Raw genomic sequence first — 20,519 nt, 5'->3', positions numbered from 1 at the left:
CCTTGGAATCTATTACTTTTGTCACATTCTCTATTAACTTCTAAAAAGTTTGAAGTTTACTTTTCATATAAAGTTAGTTGAGTATGAAGTTTACTTTTCATATAAAGTTAGTTGAGTATGATACCTATTTTGACTCATTTTAAATAAAGATTCTCTTATAGATATATTATGATGGTCTGCTTTTAAGACCCCCTCAGTATTACAATTAATTTATAAAATTACAAGGATGCCACACAACTTGTGAGAATGCAACTCCAACATACCTACTATCTTAAAGAATTTGAATTCGGACCTCTATGAAAATCCTATGGCCTTGCCATTTAGGCATGAACCTTTAAAAGAACATTTTTCTATGTTGACTTCTTGAGTTAGGGTCGAACGCCACCTGGACCTTTTGGATTGATAATTATTGAACGCCACTTGGACCTTTTGGATTGAATTATCTATAGATTCTTCCATTGCACTTCATTAGATTGAATTTGATTCATTTTTTAAATAGAATAATTTTAATAGATTGAGGATTTTTTTTTTTTGAGGAAAAATCATTCAGTCAAGTGAATAATTAAGACTTGGCTTCGTGATTAAAAAATCACTTATATCCATGTTTATACTAAATATTAGAGTGCAAGTGAAAATTTTGCCTTTGCACTTTTGGGTGTCACCTTCACTTTAAAAGGTTAAGCAGATTTTCAACTTCTCGCTTCTTCAAATAGTTGCTTCTAAATTTTGCACTCATAAAACTTCTTCCAGACTGACAAGGCTAACCGCACTTCCTTCAAGATGAATCCCTATTTCAGTTTAACTTTTTAATGAATTTGCTCTTCACTCTTAAAATATTCCCTTTTGGCAACACTTCAACTCACTACTCTTACACAGCTGATACCGACCACAAGACATTCGCAGCTATGGTCTATTACCACATTAGACAAAGGATAGGACTAGGCTAGAATGTCTTCTGCTCTGTATTTAATCATACTCATAGATTACAGTACGTATGGGTCGTGTTAAAATAATTTGGTCAGTACATGGATTGTAGAATAGCAGAACCAATTGCAAATACCAAGTTAGTGCCCTTAATTGTGCCAAGTATGTAATTGTGTACCCCTGTTGTCTAAACATAGGTATGCCCAAGGATGTGGACCTTTAAATATACTTACCAATTCATTTTAAGTTGAAAGCACTTTTTCACCTTGAATGAAATCGGAACATTGTGGACCTTTAAATATACTTAATCTATCATACCACTAGACCATGCCAACATGCACATTGCCAATCCACAATCTAGTAACCTTCAAACCTAACAGTGGCCTTTCAATTCAATGGCAGAAATTCTAATATGCTCAAAATATGGCTTTTCATTCCTGCTCTAATTCTTAGTTAATGCTCCTAATGAATGGAATCTTTGGGCTAAGCATGTCACGCAGACAGTTTTAGAATATGCATCTCAATTGGGATATTCTAATTAAAAACAATTATCTCAAAAATGTACCAAGCACATTCGAATATGGTTAAAATTTGAAGTGCTAAATTTCTGTTTGTAAACACTAAATTTTTGACAAAGTTTGCAGTTGAAATATTCTTATATGATACAATGCTTGTAATAGCCCCAACGAGAAAACTCTTGAAATGCATTTAAAAAATGCAAGCAAATTAACTCTCTAAGAAGGCACTAAAATGTACAGTAACATCGTCAGACCTGGGCTTGAATCCATATTTTTTTGGTGGATTTTCTTTTACCTATGTGTCCTAACTTGCTAAGTACAAACGGTTTTGGATTCATATTATTTTGACAAAATGTCTTCATAAATGCGGCCTCAATGATTTCTGATCCTGCCCATAATGGAAATGTCAAATCGGCCTAGAGAAGCTTCCATGAATCAATCGGTTTACAGAATCTGACTTGGTTACTCCAGTTAGATTCATCATAATATTATCAGATTGCTGTCAAAAATGGCTACAGTAATTGCTCTTCAGTCTATTTGATGTCAATTGCATAATTATTAATTATAGATGCCACCCTCTGACTATTTGACAGAACATCACAAAAGATGCCATTTCCTAGAATCCAGTAATTGCTGCTTCTGCGTCCCAAATGCGAGAAACTGAGAATTGTACGCAATTTTTTGACAAGAGTGATCTAACCAAATGTTGTTACATAGAATGCAATAATTGCCACCTACGAATTGCACAAGTTTTCTGATTATGCTTTAGCACATTCCAGCGGTACGGAACAGGAAGGTACAAGTTTAAACAAGACCATGTTATCTTCATATCTGTTTTGTTCACATAAAATCAGGTAGGAACTGTGGATTACAACCAACAGTATTTCAATTGCTCTGATTCGGGATCACTGTACCATAAACACCAGATAGTGCACTGTGCCTGCATGGTTGATGTTCTAGGGCTGTCCAGGCTTCTGGATAAAGCACTGCACTGGCAAGTGGCATGCCTCAAGGCACCTATTTTTTAATCAATGTAGGATATATAATTAAACAGAAAAAGTGCCTCACAAAGTATCTCAGCATCTTTTACATAGATAATATAATAGTTTAATAAATTAATTTTCATAAATATAATAACAATTAAATAACTATAAATCAAAATCATTTAAAAAAATAAATAAAATAATAAATAATTAAAACAAAAATATTTATTGAATCTGATTTTTTTATCTCTATATAGTACATATGTATTATTATTTATAAATGTAAAACTCAAAATAATAAAATAAAATAAAAACTTACCATGCTATCAATACAGAAATATGAACACTGAGATTACTGAAGCTTAAAAAATAGCTTTGTCATACAGAAAAAAGGAAAATAAAATCAAGCACCAAGATCAATTCATGTGTTTCACTTTCACCAGCTGTATTAATGATTTCTTCAAATTATCCTGGCTTTTCCATTAATATCCCTGTTAAATTTTATATTGTTATTTCAATATTGTAAACTCATGCTGCTTACATGTGGTGGGTCCAGTTACTGTTCACATGGCAAGTCTTATAGAAAAATAGAAGTAAAACTGGAATTTAGTTTAAATGCCTTGTAAGATTTTCTATTTTTGTGTTTTTATGTACACGGACTCCCACTTCCACCCCCGCTGTGACTGTAGGTTCACTCTCAGCATAAATATTCAACAATATGACCTCAGCACCTAATGAACTTGTATGGAGCATCATCTTTAGTGTTTGCAGAGTTCAGTATAACAATGCATATTTGAAACATGTTGCAAACTCCTTAACATAGAGCTAAATCATGATGGAAATTGCATCCTCTTCAGTGTTTGGCGAGATCAGCATAACAATGCCATATTGAGAACATGTTGCAAACTCTTCGTTAAGATAAAGCTAGAAAATGGTGGAAATTATGTATATTGTATTGTTTTCAATTAAGTATCAAACATGCAGATTGAAGTTAGCTCTGGGTCCATAAGATTTACCTTTTCCTACAACTTTTTATAAATGGAATCTGTACAAAATATATATATATACAAGAATGACTAAGATTCACACAGCACATTTACATAGACACAAGGCAAATGCATAGAATACTGTAATTGGGGATGCTCAGGTAGCAATTGGTTAAAGCTTCTCTGACCAGAGAATATTAATAGGGTCTCTCACGTCAAAGGTGAACAGTTTTGAGAGTATGTGACCCTCATGGAGAAAATTAAATTCCACACGGGAGATTTCTACTTCATAGTTTTCTACTCTGCCCAAAGGCAATCAATGTCTTGTTCACAGATTCATAGTGTAGCGAAGTGGAGATCATCAAACAAAGCGATCAACAGATTGACTTACCATGATGGTATGTAGTGGGAATGTTGCCCTGTGTCAAAAAAGGTTCTAATATAGAAGCCGCATCTGATTATTAATGATATATAGCAAAAGGCTTTGATGTTTAAATGTGCACACTAGCTACAAATGACCTCTGATTCTAAGGCATACGTCAAAATTGGAAACAATTTGAAACGATTATTCAATTTCTCCTTATATGTAGAAACATGTTTGTTTCTCACCAATCCTTATTTAGGACACCGATAAAATAATGGGTTAGTAATGTCATTTTACAAAGAAAACATGCAGATATCATTTTTCCATTGTCTACCTCCAAATGGGGACTGCCACCAGATAGGAAGTGCAAAATAAAGGTACAAGTTCACAAGGGCCCTGTCTTAAAGAAGTAGACTCCTATTCAATTAGTTCAGAATGTCCTATCAGGTTCCCCTGATGTGTTTCATAACAAACTACGCTAAACTATGTTCTCTTTATGGCTAAGATATTGTAATCTACCCAATTCTAGATTTGTAGATTGGAGCTAAAAAAATGACACTCTATTTCCCAAACTTGAATACAGCAAATAATGGCATTGCTAATGGATCTTCTAAGCTTCCACAAGAGTTTAACAGACAGGGAAAAGTCTGTCCTTAAAAGAGGATTTGAGAACGCATTGAGACCAGGTAATTAAAATGTGGTGATTGAAAATTAGAAATCAGTTAAATTAATCAGTCTTCCTCATGCATGGGAATTTGATTACAGCTTAATAGGCAATAGATTTAACAATCCTTTGTCCCAAATCATATTCAATTTTGCACAAAATATTTCCTGTATAGAGTGGCATACCCATGTAAATTGACTGGCTGAAAATTTCTGGTAACTGACCAACAAAAAATAGAATGAACCATTTTCCTAAAAATAGAATTAGTTGTTCTTGTAAAAAAAGAATTACCCCAGGTTATAACTGCCCAGTTTGGAGTGGAATAAGATTATGTAGCCAAAGTAATTAGACGCTAGGGTGCATAAGTAGAAATCTGACAAGTGATGTGATAGCAGAAAATTATCAGAAACAAAAATTGTAAAAAGACAGTCAATTATTGTTTTCTCTCCATTTTTGGTATTACAGATAATGCAACTAATCAGAAGTTTTGAGTTTTCCTTTTAGCTGGGTTTTCTTTTCCTGGATTGTCTGTTGTTCTCCATTTCTTTTGTTGCAGGGTTGAATTGTTCTGCATCAGTTTACATCATATAGATTATAAGATCACTAAACTTTGAACTTTGTACTCAACATTCAAAAGGCAGACCAAAAGGAATTTACAGTAGAGGATGCAAAAATTTTACCATAGCATACTCTGCATCTTCTATAAGCAATTCTTAAGTGTCTTTAAAGTAAAATATGACATGTAGAGTTATTTTATCAAACAGATTATAGTACTATAGTATTAGAGTAAAATATGACAAATACAGTTATTTTATCAAATAGATTACTCTTAAAGTAAAATATGATGAATACAAATCTTCTTATGCTGAGAGCCATTATACAGTTGTATATGGCCTATGGGTGTGAAGAATCCGTATACATAAAAAATCCAAATATAGTAAATACACTGTTTTGTTCGATAATCCTTTTATCCTATAATTCATCATGGGCAACACAAATAAAAAATTTTGCTGCAACAGCAGACATTCTTATACATAAAAGATGTTGAATTTTTAGAAGCCAGCGTAAGTGGCATATTTTATAAAGATTTTTCTAAGATATATATACTAGTTACCTAACAGATGATATTATTCTGTTGTTCTCTATTAATTATGGCCAGGTCTGACTAAATTTTAGGGATCCTTTCAAATAAAGTGAATATCTGTTCAAAATGTTAGTTTTAGTCCAATTGTGAAATCCAGGTGGGTGACTTACTCAATTCGGAAAAATTCACAAGAAAGTGAAGGTTCCAACCAAAATTCAAGGTCTCCTCCTTACAACTCCTTCACTATTGCAGATGATGATACCTGATCCCCATGCATCCTTTATTAGATTAGCAAGAGTCTATAATACCCTAATTTTACTAAAATCTCTCCTCCATGGCAATCAAAGATGTAGTCCAAAAAGATTCTTGTAACTGTAAATAGTCAAAAAGAGAGTATCATATACCTCTAAACCCAAGGCATCCTACAAAAAGTATAAACTGTTATTCCTGCAAAATTAGCAATATTCAAAGATTATTATTTATCCCCATTATCCCAGCCCTTAGCCATCTGTGACATTCGACAACAAACCAAACATGTTTAAAGGAGAATACGGAGCCAAACAATAAAAAGTGCACAAACCCTTCATAAATTATTTAATTATAAATATCCTGAACTGACCAAATTCTATAGACAATAATTACAAACATTATTAATTCAGAACTGTAACCGCAGCTGCCACTATGGAAAACTTTGGCGTCACATCGACCAGGGTTCAAATACCAGGCAAAAGAAAGTGTGACAGTTTCACATTCCATAAAGGTAATTTATACATAACAAACAAGCCAGCATGCCTTACGAGTACCAGAAGCAACTGTAGTAGCAAAAGAACTTTACACTTCACCTCAATTCATACCTTTTTCAATGTTACAACCTTTAGCCAAGTTTGTAATAATTCAAACCCTACCAAACCATATTCAATTTTTCCAATAAATATTTCCTATATATCACCTACAAGATCATTCCCAGATTTAATCTCTCGTACTGCTTCTTTCTAAACTGTGGAAAAAGGGGAAAACCACCATTTATTTCTCTTTTTCTTTGAAACTATAATGAAATGTGCGTCATGTCCCTTTATGGGCTTCACAACCTAATCTACCATGGTAGAGAAACAGAAATTTTGAAACAAAATTGTACATTTTCTATAAGCACCATTGCACATGCCTATGGAATCAACCATCAGGTGTTTCGAATGTCATTATCATTAGTTAATTGGTGGTGCACTACAATGCAGATTAAATTGTCAAATAAAACTTTATAATATTCCATGCATGGAATGAAGTTATATTAAAATAAACTGCAGTCTCAACATTAAAAAAGAAATAAAACTCACCAATTTCTCAGTGGCAAGCAAAGATGCAGTCCAAAAAGCCAACATGCCTTATGTGTACCATAAGCCATTATGGTAGCAAAGTAATTTTACATTTTACCCCATTTTGCACCTTTTTCAGGTATCCACCCTTTAACAAAGTTCATGATAACTCAAGCCATAACAAACCATATTGAATTTTGTAAGTATCTCCTGTATATCGCCTACAAGATCACTCCCACATTTAACCTCTCATGGTGCTTATTGATTAATTGAAGCATAAAAGTAGATCAAATAGATTTCAAAAGAAACACAAATTTTGCAACTAAATGGAGCATGTTTTATAAGCACCATTTGTACAAGCAAATAGCATCAAGTTTTCTGAATGCTACTACTTTTTACTTGACCCAGAGGATTTGCAATGAAGAGTGCAAGATTATTTTCTGGAAGTTACAAGACTCGAATCATGCAAGTATCTTGAAAGTTTTTTTTCTTCTAAAATCCACAGCCAAACCCACACAAGTATATTTCAGGTCAACGAAAATCGCGGGTAAATTATGTGAATATCATGATTTTTTAGCTTCAAATCAAGCTATATTTTCTCTGGAATCGTGGGCACCAGGGTCTATATAAATTCACGTGGTTTCTTTTTTGAAAATCACGTCTTTTTTTTAACAGAAAACAGTATGGTTTTTTTAGTAGAAAATCGCACCAATTCTCATCAAAATCATGCAGACGCTAGGGCACAGGGTTTTGATATCTTCTTTGCAGAATTTTTTTACAGCTAGGTCACAAATGTTTATATTTTGCATTTTCCAGCAACTAGGGCCGGCTAGGGCACATGTTCATGCAAATACCTTTTTTTCTAATTCTTAAACCCGTGACTAGGGTTTAACCAACTACAGCTAGGGTTTTGGAGATCACAATATGTCATAACCACGGTTTTCAAAAATCGAGACTAGTTTGTGAGTTGATTTTTTCCAGCCAACTAGGGTTTTGTATGAACACATTCACACACACATTAGGGGGATGACATTTTAAGATTATGGATGTTGGGATTCCAAAGATAGTCCTATTTTTGCAATTAGGGTAGTAGCAACATTGACTCCAATAATTGCACTCGGCGTCCTTTTCATTGGAACCACTCCAAATGACTAGCACAATGAAGATGAAATTGAAGAAGAGCATGGCTGCAAATATAAAGATAAGCCTTTTGTCTATCATGCAGCCAGTGTCGGTAATGAGGGATTGAAAAATGTCCACTTCCTCAATACAGACAAAAATGGAGCAGACTACTGAGAAGGTTGTATTGCCATGCACTTTGCCTATGTTCTTGAAGCTAATGCCAACACACTTTGTTACTATGCTGAAAATCCTCCAAGTGCATATGCCAGGAGACTCTAGAAAGATTACTATGCCAAAATGAATGATGAATTGCACATATTTTAAGAAAAACACACTTTGAAGACAAGAAGGAATCCAGGATATGAAGTTTAGAATGGATGGTTGCCCAATTAGCTTGGAAGTCATACCTTAACATGACACAACTTGATGGAGCTTTGTGAATGTAGCTCAGCATGGATTGTTGTAGAGATGAGTGATTCAAAAGTTCAAAGAGATGGTAATCCAAGAGCTTGGGAATTCAGCTTGAGAGCTACAGCTTTATGAGGGTTCAAAGCAACTTGATGGTGTTCTACCTAGTGTAAAGTCCATTTTCAAAGTAAAGCTTTTGAAAAATGACAAATTCATGGTTCACATGGTGTTTTTAGTTTGATATGCTTTATATTGGTTTGTTTTGTTTTAGTGCAGTAATCCTTAAGAGGGGTTATTAGAATAGTATTAAATGTTTATTAAAAGATAAAGCTTACTTTTGTAATAAAATAACCTTAGTGACAGAAGTGAGTTCATTATTTTAAGTTTGTCTTTTTTTAGCGTTTAAGGTGAGTCATGTCATGTTTATCCTCTCACATGTTTATTCAATTTCATTCTCCAAACTTTATATAAGGAGATGAACGCCATTCAAATCAATATTTTGATAATTAATGAAATGATAATAATATGTATTCTATTTCATTTCACAACAAATAGATGTTTCTGTTGCATGATCTCTGAACTATATGGATGAACCAGGTATAGTTAAAATTCGATTGTTTAAGAGCCTTTCAACAAAGGTCAGCATAAATCACCTAGATCTTGTTAGTTGTAATTAGGGCCAGCGGATTCCTATTGCCTTAGGCAACATTGGAATCCGCCCCCCTTTATATAGGGCTAGGCCCATCACCCTCGGCACTTAAGGTTGCTCACCTCAAACTAATATAAAACGCCTCCTTGATAGGGCCGACCCCATTAAGGCAAATTAATGGAAAGCAATAAAATAGTTTAAAGGTTAAAGAAGGCCGACATAATTAGGGATCTAATTGTCACCTATAAATGCATCACCTTCCTCTCATTTATATCAATCAAGTTTTCATGTAAGAAAAACAATCCTTAGTGAACAGCGAACTTCTTTATAGAGGCAGCGAACTTCCATAGAGGCAGCGAACTTCCATATAGAGGCAGTGAACTCCATAAGGATTGCAACCAGCAAATAGTGAACCTCACATGTTGTAGCAGATCCAAATAGGAGGGTGCGAACTTGATCTAACAGCAGCAGATCTTACCTTGAAGCCAGCGAACTCTCTTAGAGACAGCAGATCATCATACAAAATTGAAGACTCCAATAAAAGGGCTGTAATCATATAAGGAGGACTATAACTCATGGTGACTGTAAAAGCAGATAAGTGTATAACATCCTATTAAATTCTAATCATAAATCAGATCTGAGGATCCTTTGGCTGGGTTTTTCCTCCTAGGAGGTTTTCCCAGGGTAACTGTGCATTGTCTTTAGTTATTTTCATTTCCTTTATTATGCCTAAAGTCTGAAAACTAATTAGTTAATTAATCTAAATCTAATTTTCTGAATTTTATGCAACTGAAAGTACTAAAATTAACATGGTATCAGAGCTAATTGGTTAGATTAATCTTCAAATTTAAAATTCAGTTCACCTTTATTTCAGTTTGCTGTAGTTTTTGCAAATCAGGTCAATGGGGCTGAAAGTTGAAGATAGGCTTGATGGGAATCTAAATTTTATTGCATGGAAGGTTCGAATCAAGTTGGCTCTCGAGGAAGGAAGAAGACCTCCTCCAATTCATAGAAGAAAAAGAGCTAATTGTGCCATCAGATGCTGCTGAGTTAAAACAATTCAAAAAGGATGCTATCAAGGCCAGGAAGATCCTCATTGGTTCAGTCAAAGATCACCTCATCACCTCTATTGCCTCATTCACCTCTGCAACGGAAATGTTCAGCCATCTTCAAGGTACATATGAAGTTAACAATCTTAGTAGGGCAATTACGTTAAGACAACAACTACTTAATATCAAAATGGCTAAAGAAGACTCTATTATTTCCTACTTCATGAGAATTTCTAAACTTAAGAATCAGCTAGGTTTAATTGGGCATATTATGGAAGACAAAGACCTTGTCATGATTGCTCTTAATGGCCTTCCCTTCTCTTGGGAATCATTTATCCAAACCATAAGTGGCCAGTCTGAGCTACCTTCCCTTGATCGTCTTAAGAATGACTGCATCCAAGAAGAGTCTCGCCTCTTCTCTAGAGGCCAATCCAAGAACCCTCATGTAGATGAGCATCACATGCTCGCTGCCCAATGCAAGAAAAAGGGTAATTGGAAGCAACCTTATCCTAAAAGAAATAGGGATTCAAGACCTTTTAGTTCCCAACACCCTTGGAAGAAACCAAGAGATACTTCGCATGTGCGATGCTTTAGATGTGACAAATTTGGTCACTATGCTAAGGAATGCCAGTTTAACCCTAACCAAAGTGAAGCTAATCTAAATGAAGTTTCTGAACACAACGATGACTTCCTATTCATTTCTGCCCTATCTAGCAGTATTCCCTCAGATAGCAATACATGGTTGATTGACAGTGGTGCCTCTAGACACATCACAGGTTACTGTGACCACCTTTCAGGTCTTGTAGAAAAGGATACCAGCCTTCACGTGGTAATTGGTGATGATGCTCGTTATTCGGTAAGAGGTTCTGGTTCTACTTCTCTAAATCTAGATTCTGGTATTTCATTACATGTAAGTGATATACTATTTGTTCCTGGAATTAAAAGAAATCTAATTTCCATTTCTGCCTTAGAAGATAAAGGTTATCAAATTGCATTTTTTGAAGGAAAAGTTCTTGCTTGGTCTAAGAAAGCTAGTTTCAAATCTGCTCGTATAATTGGTCATAGATATGATAGTCTTTATAAGCTCTCTACTAACCCTATTCAAGCCCTCATTAATGAGGTTCCGGAATCCTGTGAGTTATGGCATAGAAGACTTGGACATCTACATTATCAAGCCCTTCCATCTCTTGGAAGGATAGTTAAAGGTATGCCTAAACTCAGTCAAATTCATGATAACACTTGTAAAAGTTGTGCTACTGGTAAGAATGTTAAAAGTCCATTTCATAAAAGTGAAAATAGAGCTAAAGATAAACTAGAACTTGTCCACTCTGATTTATGTGGTCCTATGTCTATAGCATCTCCTAGTGGATTCCTTTATTATGTTATCTTCATAGATGATTTCTCTAGGAAAACTTGGATCTACTTCTTGAAATCTAAAGAATCTGATGAAGTCTTAAGTAAATTTAAGGAGTTTAAAGCATTAACTGAAAACTTCTCTGGTAAAAGAATCAAATGTTTAAGATTTGACAATGGAGGTGAGTACACCTCCAGTAGCCTTCATGATTTTTGTGTTGAGTCAGGAATTAAGAGAGAGTTTTGTGTTCCATACAATTCTCAACAAAATGGTGTTGCTAAAAGAAAGAATAGGACCATTGTGGAGGCTGCAAAGGCTATGATCCACGATCAAGACTTGCAGACCTTCCTATGGGCTGAGGCTTCTAGAACAGCAGTATACATCCAGAACAGATGTCCTCATCATGCTCTAAAGAACATGACCCCGGAAGAAGCCTTCACAAGATCCAAACTAGACATTAGTCACCTCAGAATCTTTGGAAGTCCCGTCTATGTTCTTGTGCCTAAGGAAAAACAATCAAAGTTGGAACCCTCCGGAAAGAAAGGCATGCTAGTCGGATACAGTGAATCCTCCAAGGCATTCAGGATTTACATCCTGGGTCAAAGGTACGTTGAGGTAAGTAGGGATGTTAAATTTGAAGAAGACATTGCTTTTAAGAAATCAAAAGGTTCTTGTGTTATTGATGAATCTAATGATAATCAAAATATAGACGTTGATACTAAACCTGAGATTCAGAGGGAGCAAGTTGAACCTCCACCTCAAGACAATCATGATGATCCTCCAGAACCCATGAATCCCACTGATATTCCTAGTGACATTGTCGTTACCAAAAAGAGGCCTCTCTGGGTAAGAAACACCATTCAAGAAGCTGAGAGATTTGCTGCTCCAAGTGGCACCTTCCGTGAAACTAAGAGACCTCAGGTATTTTCCAACTATGTTTCTTTAATGTGTAATCTCATTGAAACTGAACCTTGCAATGTTGAAGAAGCCTTAAGTCATCATGCCTGGAAGCTTGCTATGGATGAAGAATATCAGTCTATCATCAAGAATGATGTGTGGGACCTTGTGCCCAGATCCAAAGGTAAATCTGTTGTTTCATCTAAATGGTTATTTAAAATTAAACATAATGCTGATGGTAGTATTGAAAAATATAAGGCTAGATTTGTAGCGCGTGGCTTTTCCCAAAAGGAAGGCATAGACTATGAAGAAACATTTGCTCCTATTGCTAGATATACTTCCATTAGAACAATAATTGCTATTGCTGCCTCTAAGGGTTGGAAACTACATCAGATGGATGTTAAGACTGCCTTTCTCAATGGTGTCATTGAGGAAGAAGTCTATATTGAGCAACCTGAGGGATATGAGATTCAGGATAAATTAACCCACGTGTGCAGGTTAAAGAAAGCTCTTTATGGTCTTAAACAAGCCCCTCGTGCTTGGTATGAAAGAATTGATAAATATCTGTTAAGTCTAGGCTTTCGTAAAAATGATGCTGACCCTAACATTTATCTTAAAATTGCAAATGATGAAATGTTGATTTTAGTTTTTTATGTGGATGACTTATTTCTTACTGGTAAAAATGAACTTATTATTGGTTGCAAGAAAGATCTAGCTTCTGAATTTGAAATGAAAGATTTAGGTCTAATGCATTATTTCCTAGGTTTAGAAGTATGGCAAAGATCTAACGAAATCTTTCTAAGTCAAGGAAAGTATACTATTGACATTTTGAAAAGATTTCGGATGATGGATTGTAAGCCAATGTCCACTCCTATGGAATCTAACTTAAAGAAGTTGAGTATTTCTGCAGCTAACTCTGATTTTGCAGATCCATCCAAGTACCGACAGTTGATTGGATCTCTGATGTATCTAGTCAATACTAGACCAAACATGTTTTGCTGTGAATGCTCTCGGTCAGTTCATGAGCCTACCCAAGCATGTTCACCTGGTTGCTGCCAAGCATATCCTAAGATATTTGCAAGGCACTATTGGTTTTGGGCTGAAGTATCCACTTAACACTCCAATAACCTTGGAAGGTTATTCTGATGCAGACTGGGCTGGAAGCGTCAAAGACAGGAAAAGTACCTCTGGTATTTGCTTTAGCTTGGGTTCTGCAGTGATCTCTTGGGCTTGCAGAAAACAATCCTCAATGGCATTGAGCACTGCTGAAGCTGAGTATATTGCTGCAAGTGTAGCTTCCAGAGAAGCAGTATGGCTTCGTAAGCTTCTTGCTGGACTGTTTGGTCAGCCATGGGATCCCACAGTCATTCACTGTGATAACCAGAGTTGTATTAAAATGTCTAACAATCCAGTGTTTCATGACAGGTCAAAACATGTGGAAACTCATTTTCATTATATTCGGGACATGGTACAAAGAGGTGCCATTCAACTGAAGTATGTCAGCACTGATGAGCAGGTTGTGGATATTCTTACCAAGCCTCTAGCAAAAGTGAAGTTTGTGTACTTCAGGGATAGACTTGGTATTGTGGAAAATGAATCTCCAATTGAGAGGGAGTCTCTAGTGCAGTGATACCTTGTATTGTATAAATCCACCCTCTGCGGGAAATGTAAGATGGTAATGTAAACTTCTCAGGGAGAAGCATAAACCATCCTCTGCGGGCAATGTAAGATGGTGTTGTAAATGTTAACCACCTTCTGCGGGCAATGTAAGGTGGTATTGTAAACTTCTCAGGGAGAAGTGTGATTATTAACCATCCTCTGCGGGCAATGTAAGATGGTATTGTAAATGTTAACCACCCTCTGCGGGCAATGTAAGGTGGTATTGTAAACTTCTCAGGGAGAAGTATAAACTTAAAACCATCCTCTGCGGGCAATGTAAGATGGTATTGTAATCTATGACCATCCTCTGCGAGCAATGTAAGATGGTAAGCAAAGGATCCTCTCCACCCTCTGTGAGCAATGCAAGGTGGATCCAGTCTATGCTTGTGTGCAAGCTGGAAGATTATGATTATGATTCTATTCCCTAATTAAGAGGGAGTGTTGGTTGTAATTAGGGCCAGCGGATTCCTATTGCCTTAGGCAACATTGGAATCCGCCCCCCTTTATATAGGGCTAGGCCCATCACCCTTGGCACTTAAGGTTGCTCGCCTCAAACTAATATAAAACGCCTCCTTGATAGGGCCGACCCCATTAAGGCAAATTAATGGAAAGCAATAAAATAGTTTAAAGGTTAAAGAAGGCCGACATGATTAGGGATCTAATTGTCGCCTATAAATGCATCACCTTCCTCTCATTTATATCAATCAAGTTTTCATGTAAGAAAAACAATCCTTGGTGAACAGCGAACTTCTTTATAGAGGCAGCGAACTTCCATAGAGGCAGCGCACTTCCATATAGAGGCAGTGAACTCCATAAGGATTGCAACCAGCAAATAGCGAACCTCACATGTTGTAGCAGATCCAAATAGGAGGGTGCGAACTTGATCTAACAGCAGCAGATCTTACCTTGAAGCCAGCGAACTCTCTTAGAGACAGCAGATCATCATACAAAATTGAAGACTCCAATAAAAGGGCTGTAATCATATAAAGAGGACTATAACTCATGGTGACTGTAAAAGCAGATAAGTGTATAACATCCTATTAAATTCTAATCATAAATCAGATCTGAGGATCCTTTGGCTGGGTTTTTCCTCCTAGGAGGTTTTCCCAGGGTAACTGTGCATTGTCTTTAGTTATTTTCATTTCCTTTATTATGCCTAAAGTCTGAAAACTAATTAGTTAATTAATCTAAATCTAATTTTCTGAATTTTATGCAACTGAAAGTACTAAAATTAACAGATCTAGCTGCAATTTTAAAGTCTTTCAGTGTGGTCGACAAGTAAAAACCAAATCTGGCTAGAATAAGAGTCTTTCCGTGGGGTCAGCTAGAATTTAAGCATATTTTTTGGCGGGTTCAACGTGGAAGAACAAGATCCAGTTAGAATTTAAGAGTCTTTACCAGTAAAGTCAAGACTCGAGACCTACTGGAACAAATTAATCTGTGCATAATTTTATTTACAGACAGAAACCAGTTCAATTGCAGAAATTCAAAGTTACTGTTTTAGTTGAACTGAGAAAATAAAAAATTATGGTTGTTTAATTGCGAAATTCAGCTATCTGGTATGATTTAGTAAGATACAAAAACAGTATTTCTAAACACAGTTTAATTTTGTCTTGCAGATATTCTTTACCGAATCTTTTGTCGATTGTTGACATCTGAATAATTTTCATCTTGATTTAAGAGTCTTTGCCAGTAAGGTCAAGACTCAAGACCTACTGGAACAAATTAATCTGTGCATAATTTAATTTACACACACAAACCAGATCAATTGCAAAAATTTAAAGTTACTGCTTTAACTCAATCGCAAAAATAAAAGATTACTGGTCAGTTAGATTGTGAAATTCAGCTATCTGGTACGATATAATAAGATAAGAAAACAGTAGTTCTAAACACAGTATAATTTGACTTGCAGATATTCTTAACAGAATCTTTTATCGACTGATGACATCTGAATAGTTTTCATCTTGATTTAACTAGCAATAGTATGTAATACCTGAACTTTACTAAAATTCTATGCATTGATCAAATCTGACAGCTCAAAGCTCTCCAAGGGCAATCCATTTACCATATAACATGATATTTTTGCCCCTAAAAAGAAAGAACTTAAAATACTCATCTACCTAAATAGAGTGATCAAAGAAAAATATAATTTCAGCACCATAACCCCTGTGGGGAATGTCTGAGTTCAACAGGGTTGAAATTACAGAAAAACGTGAAAAACGGTATATTTTCATATTCCGTAAAGGTAAGGTTTTTTAAATTTTTATCACAGCCTGCTTAGTATTTCGTAAGTTTATATGAAGAAATTGTACGAGGAAGGAAACTTTAAGCTTTATCTTATGCATTTTTTGATTTATTCCTAGCTTTCTGGATTAGATTGTGCTTAAATTTTTGAATCAACATTTCGGATCATCAGGATATAGAACTGGTTTGCTGTCTTAGCTCTCTACTATCCCGATGATGGATCACAGATTGTGATCCGAAACGTTGAATCAAAAACTAATACACAATCAATCCAGAAAGCTAGAAATAAATCAAATCATGGATTGTGGAAATCTGAAATCATAATGCATATTTTTCAAATAAGTATTGACTATAAATGACCTATAAGATCACTCCAATATTTAAATTTTGAATTCCAAAGCCACTTCTTACTTAACTCAGACCTGTAACTACGGGTAGAACAAATAATTTTCAAAGGCAGAGAAACTCTAATTTGCCAGAAAATATTTTACATTTTCTGTAAGATATCATCAACACATATTTTACATTTTCTGTAAGATATATCACAACTGACACAACTCACAACTGCTTGGAAATCTACTGTATCTTACATTCAATTTTCTAGTCCTTTGAAATACAAATGTTTCATTCTTTTGAAAGACAATTTGAATGATTTCTTGCAATCTTTTATCTTGCTACTATGCATTGTCATAAACTAAAAGTGATGCGTGCTTTAATGAAAACATATTTAACAGATATTTCTATGGGACTGATCTGTCAATACCGTTGCAAACCAAATCTATCTAGATTACAAGAGTCTTTCCAAGTAAGATACACAGATATCAGAACAAATTTATCTGTGCAAAATTGAATTTTCACACTCAAAATTACTGATTTTGTTAAACCGTGAAATTCAAAGTTGCTGTTTTAGTTCAATTTTGAAAGTCAGCAAGCTAGCATATTTGAAACAGATGAAAAAACACTGATTTTAGACAGAATTTTCTATGTTACAGAGTGTTTCCTGGATGGGGATGCTGGGATGGCAGGGGACATGTTTTGGGGATTGGCAGGGGCCATTTATGGGGCCAGTGGGGAACAACAAAATGTGTGTGTGTGTGTGAGAGAGAGAGAGAGTGAGAGAGACTCAAGTTGCAACAAGTTAATGGACAACAGTATAACAGCAGCAATATAACATGACACTGCTAACATGGTGCTGGATGACATCTGCAAAAGCCTCCATGCCAATCACATTCCAAAAAGAAATAATAACTGACCTTCAATCTTTGACAGTAATAAGTAATAACTGACTTTAACACCATATTAAAAATTTTGAAGTTTGAGGCTTTTTTGAACAATGAAATCAGAAATGCAGAGTATTGCTGTTATTGTTAACTATTATATAACTTATATTATTATCTATGAATCTGAATCATGGAATATGTGTTGCTGCTGTCATTGCTGTCATAATTAATTTTACAGTTAGTTTTTCAATGTCATAAACAATTTTCTTTTTTAAACATTATAAAATTTTCCTTGCCGTTGGGGGATGTATCAAACATCCTCAACCATCTCAGGGATGGCCAAATGTCTCCATGGAGGTTTCCTGTTTCTACAACATGTTTTGAAAACATTTTAAAGGTTCAAAGATAAGTGGGGATCGCTATGAGACCTCCCATGCCATCCCACCCTATCCGAAATGCCATTAGGCATGGGGACGGGGGTTTGAGGGATGGCCACACATCGCTGTGGAAAACAGAAAAATAGGAAATCCTCTCCCAAACTGATGACATTTAAAATAATCACCTGTAGCAAGATCATTAAACACCCTAGCTTTACTAAAACTCTATGCAGAGATCAAAGTTTGATATTTCAGTACCCTGCAGAGGTAATTCTTTTGTCATATACACCTACAAAAATATTTCACCCTCAAAAGAAATGCTACATTAAAATGAATTACAAAATTCACTTTTAGATAAAGATACAAATTAATTACTTGATTAAACAGACAAAATATCTAATTCACCTAAGTCCAAAGCATCCCGAACAATTTGAAATATCATTTCCATGGATTCTGCAATGTAGAAAGTCAAAAACCATCCCAATCTGCAGCAGCCTGTAATCGGCAAAAACTAACACGATTTACAATAAATTAACAATTCTATCAAATTCCAAACACCATATGTACAGAATCTACAATAATTTCAGTCCTCTGACCCTAGCAGCAAGATCCAGAACTCGTCTTATCCAGCGGGATTCAAATCCCCCTCTCCATCTTTTTATTACATATAATTTTCTTTTACCGTCATAGCCTAAACACAACGCTCTGTGTGGATAAGTTTTTCAGATCACAGCCTAGCCAGCACACCTTGGCTATAGTCGACCTTGAGTGAAAACAAGAGAACTTTACACTTTACCTTATATATTTCTACCTATTTAAGTTTCTTTCTTTCCAATTGAAAAGAGATCTAGAGCAAAAACAATATTTCATATTGAAAAGAGACGTGAAACTAAAACAATCTGCCATGATGAGAAGAAATGAGTAGAAATGCAAAATTAAGACGCGATTGTTCACATAGAGTCTTAAATTACATAACCTAATTAAACAGAGGCAAATTAATATCTTTTTCCCTGAATTGAAATCGTCTCAAACAAAACGAAAACTGTAATTTCTACAAATTTTGCAATGTGCGAAGATTATTAATCGTTACCGATTGCCAACCTGCATCAGCCTGTATCGACTGACGAAAATTTAATCTTGCAGGCAAATACAGGTGGCAGAAACAATACATGCATCGAATGTTTACAATTCTATCAAATTCTAAACACCATATTTACAAAATATATCATCTCCGTGGCTGCAATCCCAGCAGCAAAGACAAAAATCTTTGATCGTGTCATCCACCAGGTTACAAATCACAAGAGTTTATTAGAAAAGACAAGTTTTAAGATCACGGCTTAGACGCACGCCCTGTACACATAATCTGTTTTAGATCACAGCCTATACCGCATGCCTTGGTCATATTAGAGTGATACCCTACTATTCCAATGATGTAACCCTAGGGGCAAAGGCCGAAACCTTTGGCCTCCTCATCTTCTACGGTCAAAATTACAAATTCATTTAAAAAAAAGAAAAAAACAATTGTTTCAGCTTACAGCCTATCCAACATAACTACAGGTAATTTCCCTTGGACTATACGGCCTAGCCTTTGGCGTGACAAAGGAAAGTTTGCACTTTACCTTTTAAATTGATAACTACAGATTTCCAGAAATATGAAGCTACATCACCGATTCTTCTAATGCCGATATTAGAAATCCACATCGAGGCGAAACTCCGGCTCCTCTCCGTCTCTGCAGCCCAGCCGCCTCCCTCTCAACACGGCATACACCTCGCCACTGCCGCAGCGAGCACGAAACTTCTCGAAGCTTCCAACGGAATTAAGAATTTTGTCCTGCAAAGCCTCAACACTCCTCTGGCACATTGCTGCATCCGCATCCTCAATATTCCTGATCTTTTCCTCGCAAAGCCCCTGCAAACCAGAAAGGCAGAAATACTCCGCCTCCTCGAGAAGCTCTCGCAGCGACGCCACATCCTGAAGCCAAACCGTCCCGTTACGAAGATAATTCAAGACGTGCCTGAAGCGTTGGCCGTCCCTATCAATTCGCAGAACGCGAGAATTCTCCCTATTCTCGTCGTCGTTATTACGGTGGCGAAGCACCCAGGCCGCCAGCATGGACTGTTCCGCGCAGAGCGTCTGTTTCGAGGTCTCGAACACCTGACCTCCTACTCGTAACACCACCCAATCCGTGCCTGAATCCTCCGGCTCAGGTTCCTCGTACAGCATGTCTTCACAATCCAGCCGTCCATCGAGAGGAGAAGAAGTCATCTGCCTCATCGAAGGGATTTTTGGTAGCCGAGTCGGGAGTTCGAGTCCTGCTAACCCTGATCTAATGCTTCACGCGCTGTAGATGCCACGTGGCCTCTGTTGGAGAAGTCTTTTAAATGGCCTTCAACGCATATACGTGTTTTGAAAGGACAAAACAATTTACAGAAGCCATAGGAGACAGACGTTAATAAGGAAAAGCCGTCGACAACGGCTAAGCCAAACCAAGTGAGAAATCTGTTCCTTAGACTTCCAAAGTTCTATTTTTATCTCGGAATTTCTGTTTTCTGGGAATTTGGAGTCTGATTTTAAGTAAATATGACTTCCTAGGGACGGTATTGAGTAAGTGGGGGAGGAATGTAAGTAAATAGAAGAAGAAAGAATTTTAACATTCACGAGGTTAAGAATAGTTTATGGGACAATCTGATCAAGGTGAATCAGTTT

General features: G+C 36.0%; 1 protein-coding gene across 1 annotated transcript; it reads right to left on the bottom strand.

Annotated features, from left to right (window-relative positions):
• Window positions 1–19,499: 19,499 nt before the first annotated feature.
• LOC131042672 (uncharacterized) lies at window positions 19,500–20,087 on the bottom strand. Its single transcript, XM_057975999.2, has one exon. The coding sequence runs from the start codon at window positions 20,085–20,087 to the stop codon at window positions 19,500–19,502; it is 588 nt and encodes a 195-aa protein (XP_057831982.2).
• Between the last annotated feature and the right edge of the window lie 432 nt (window positions 20,088–20,519).

Source organism: Cryptomeria japonica, chromosome 5, assembly GCF_030272615.1.
Source record: "Cryptomeria japonica chromosome 5, Sugi_1.0, whole genome shotgun sequence".
NCBI classification, from domain to species: Eukaryota; Viridiplantae; Streptophyta; class Pinopsida; order Cupressales; family Cupressaceae; genus Cryptomeria; species Cryptomeria japonica.
This window is presented reverse-complemented; position numbering and strand designations above follow the sequence as displayed.

Bases quoted from the DNA above. Each gene is read 5' to 3' on its own strand.
- LOC131042672 (XM_057975999.2), bottom strand. From the start codon at position 20,087: ATGAGGCAGATGACTTCTTCTCCTCTCGATGGACGGCTGGATTGTGAA.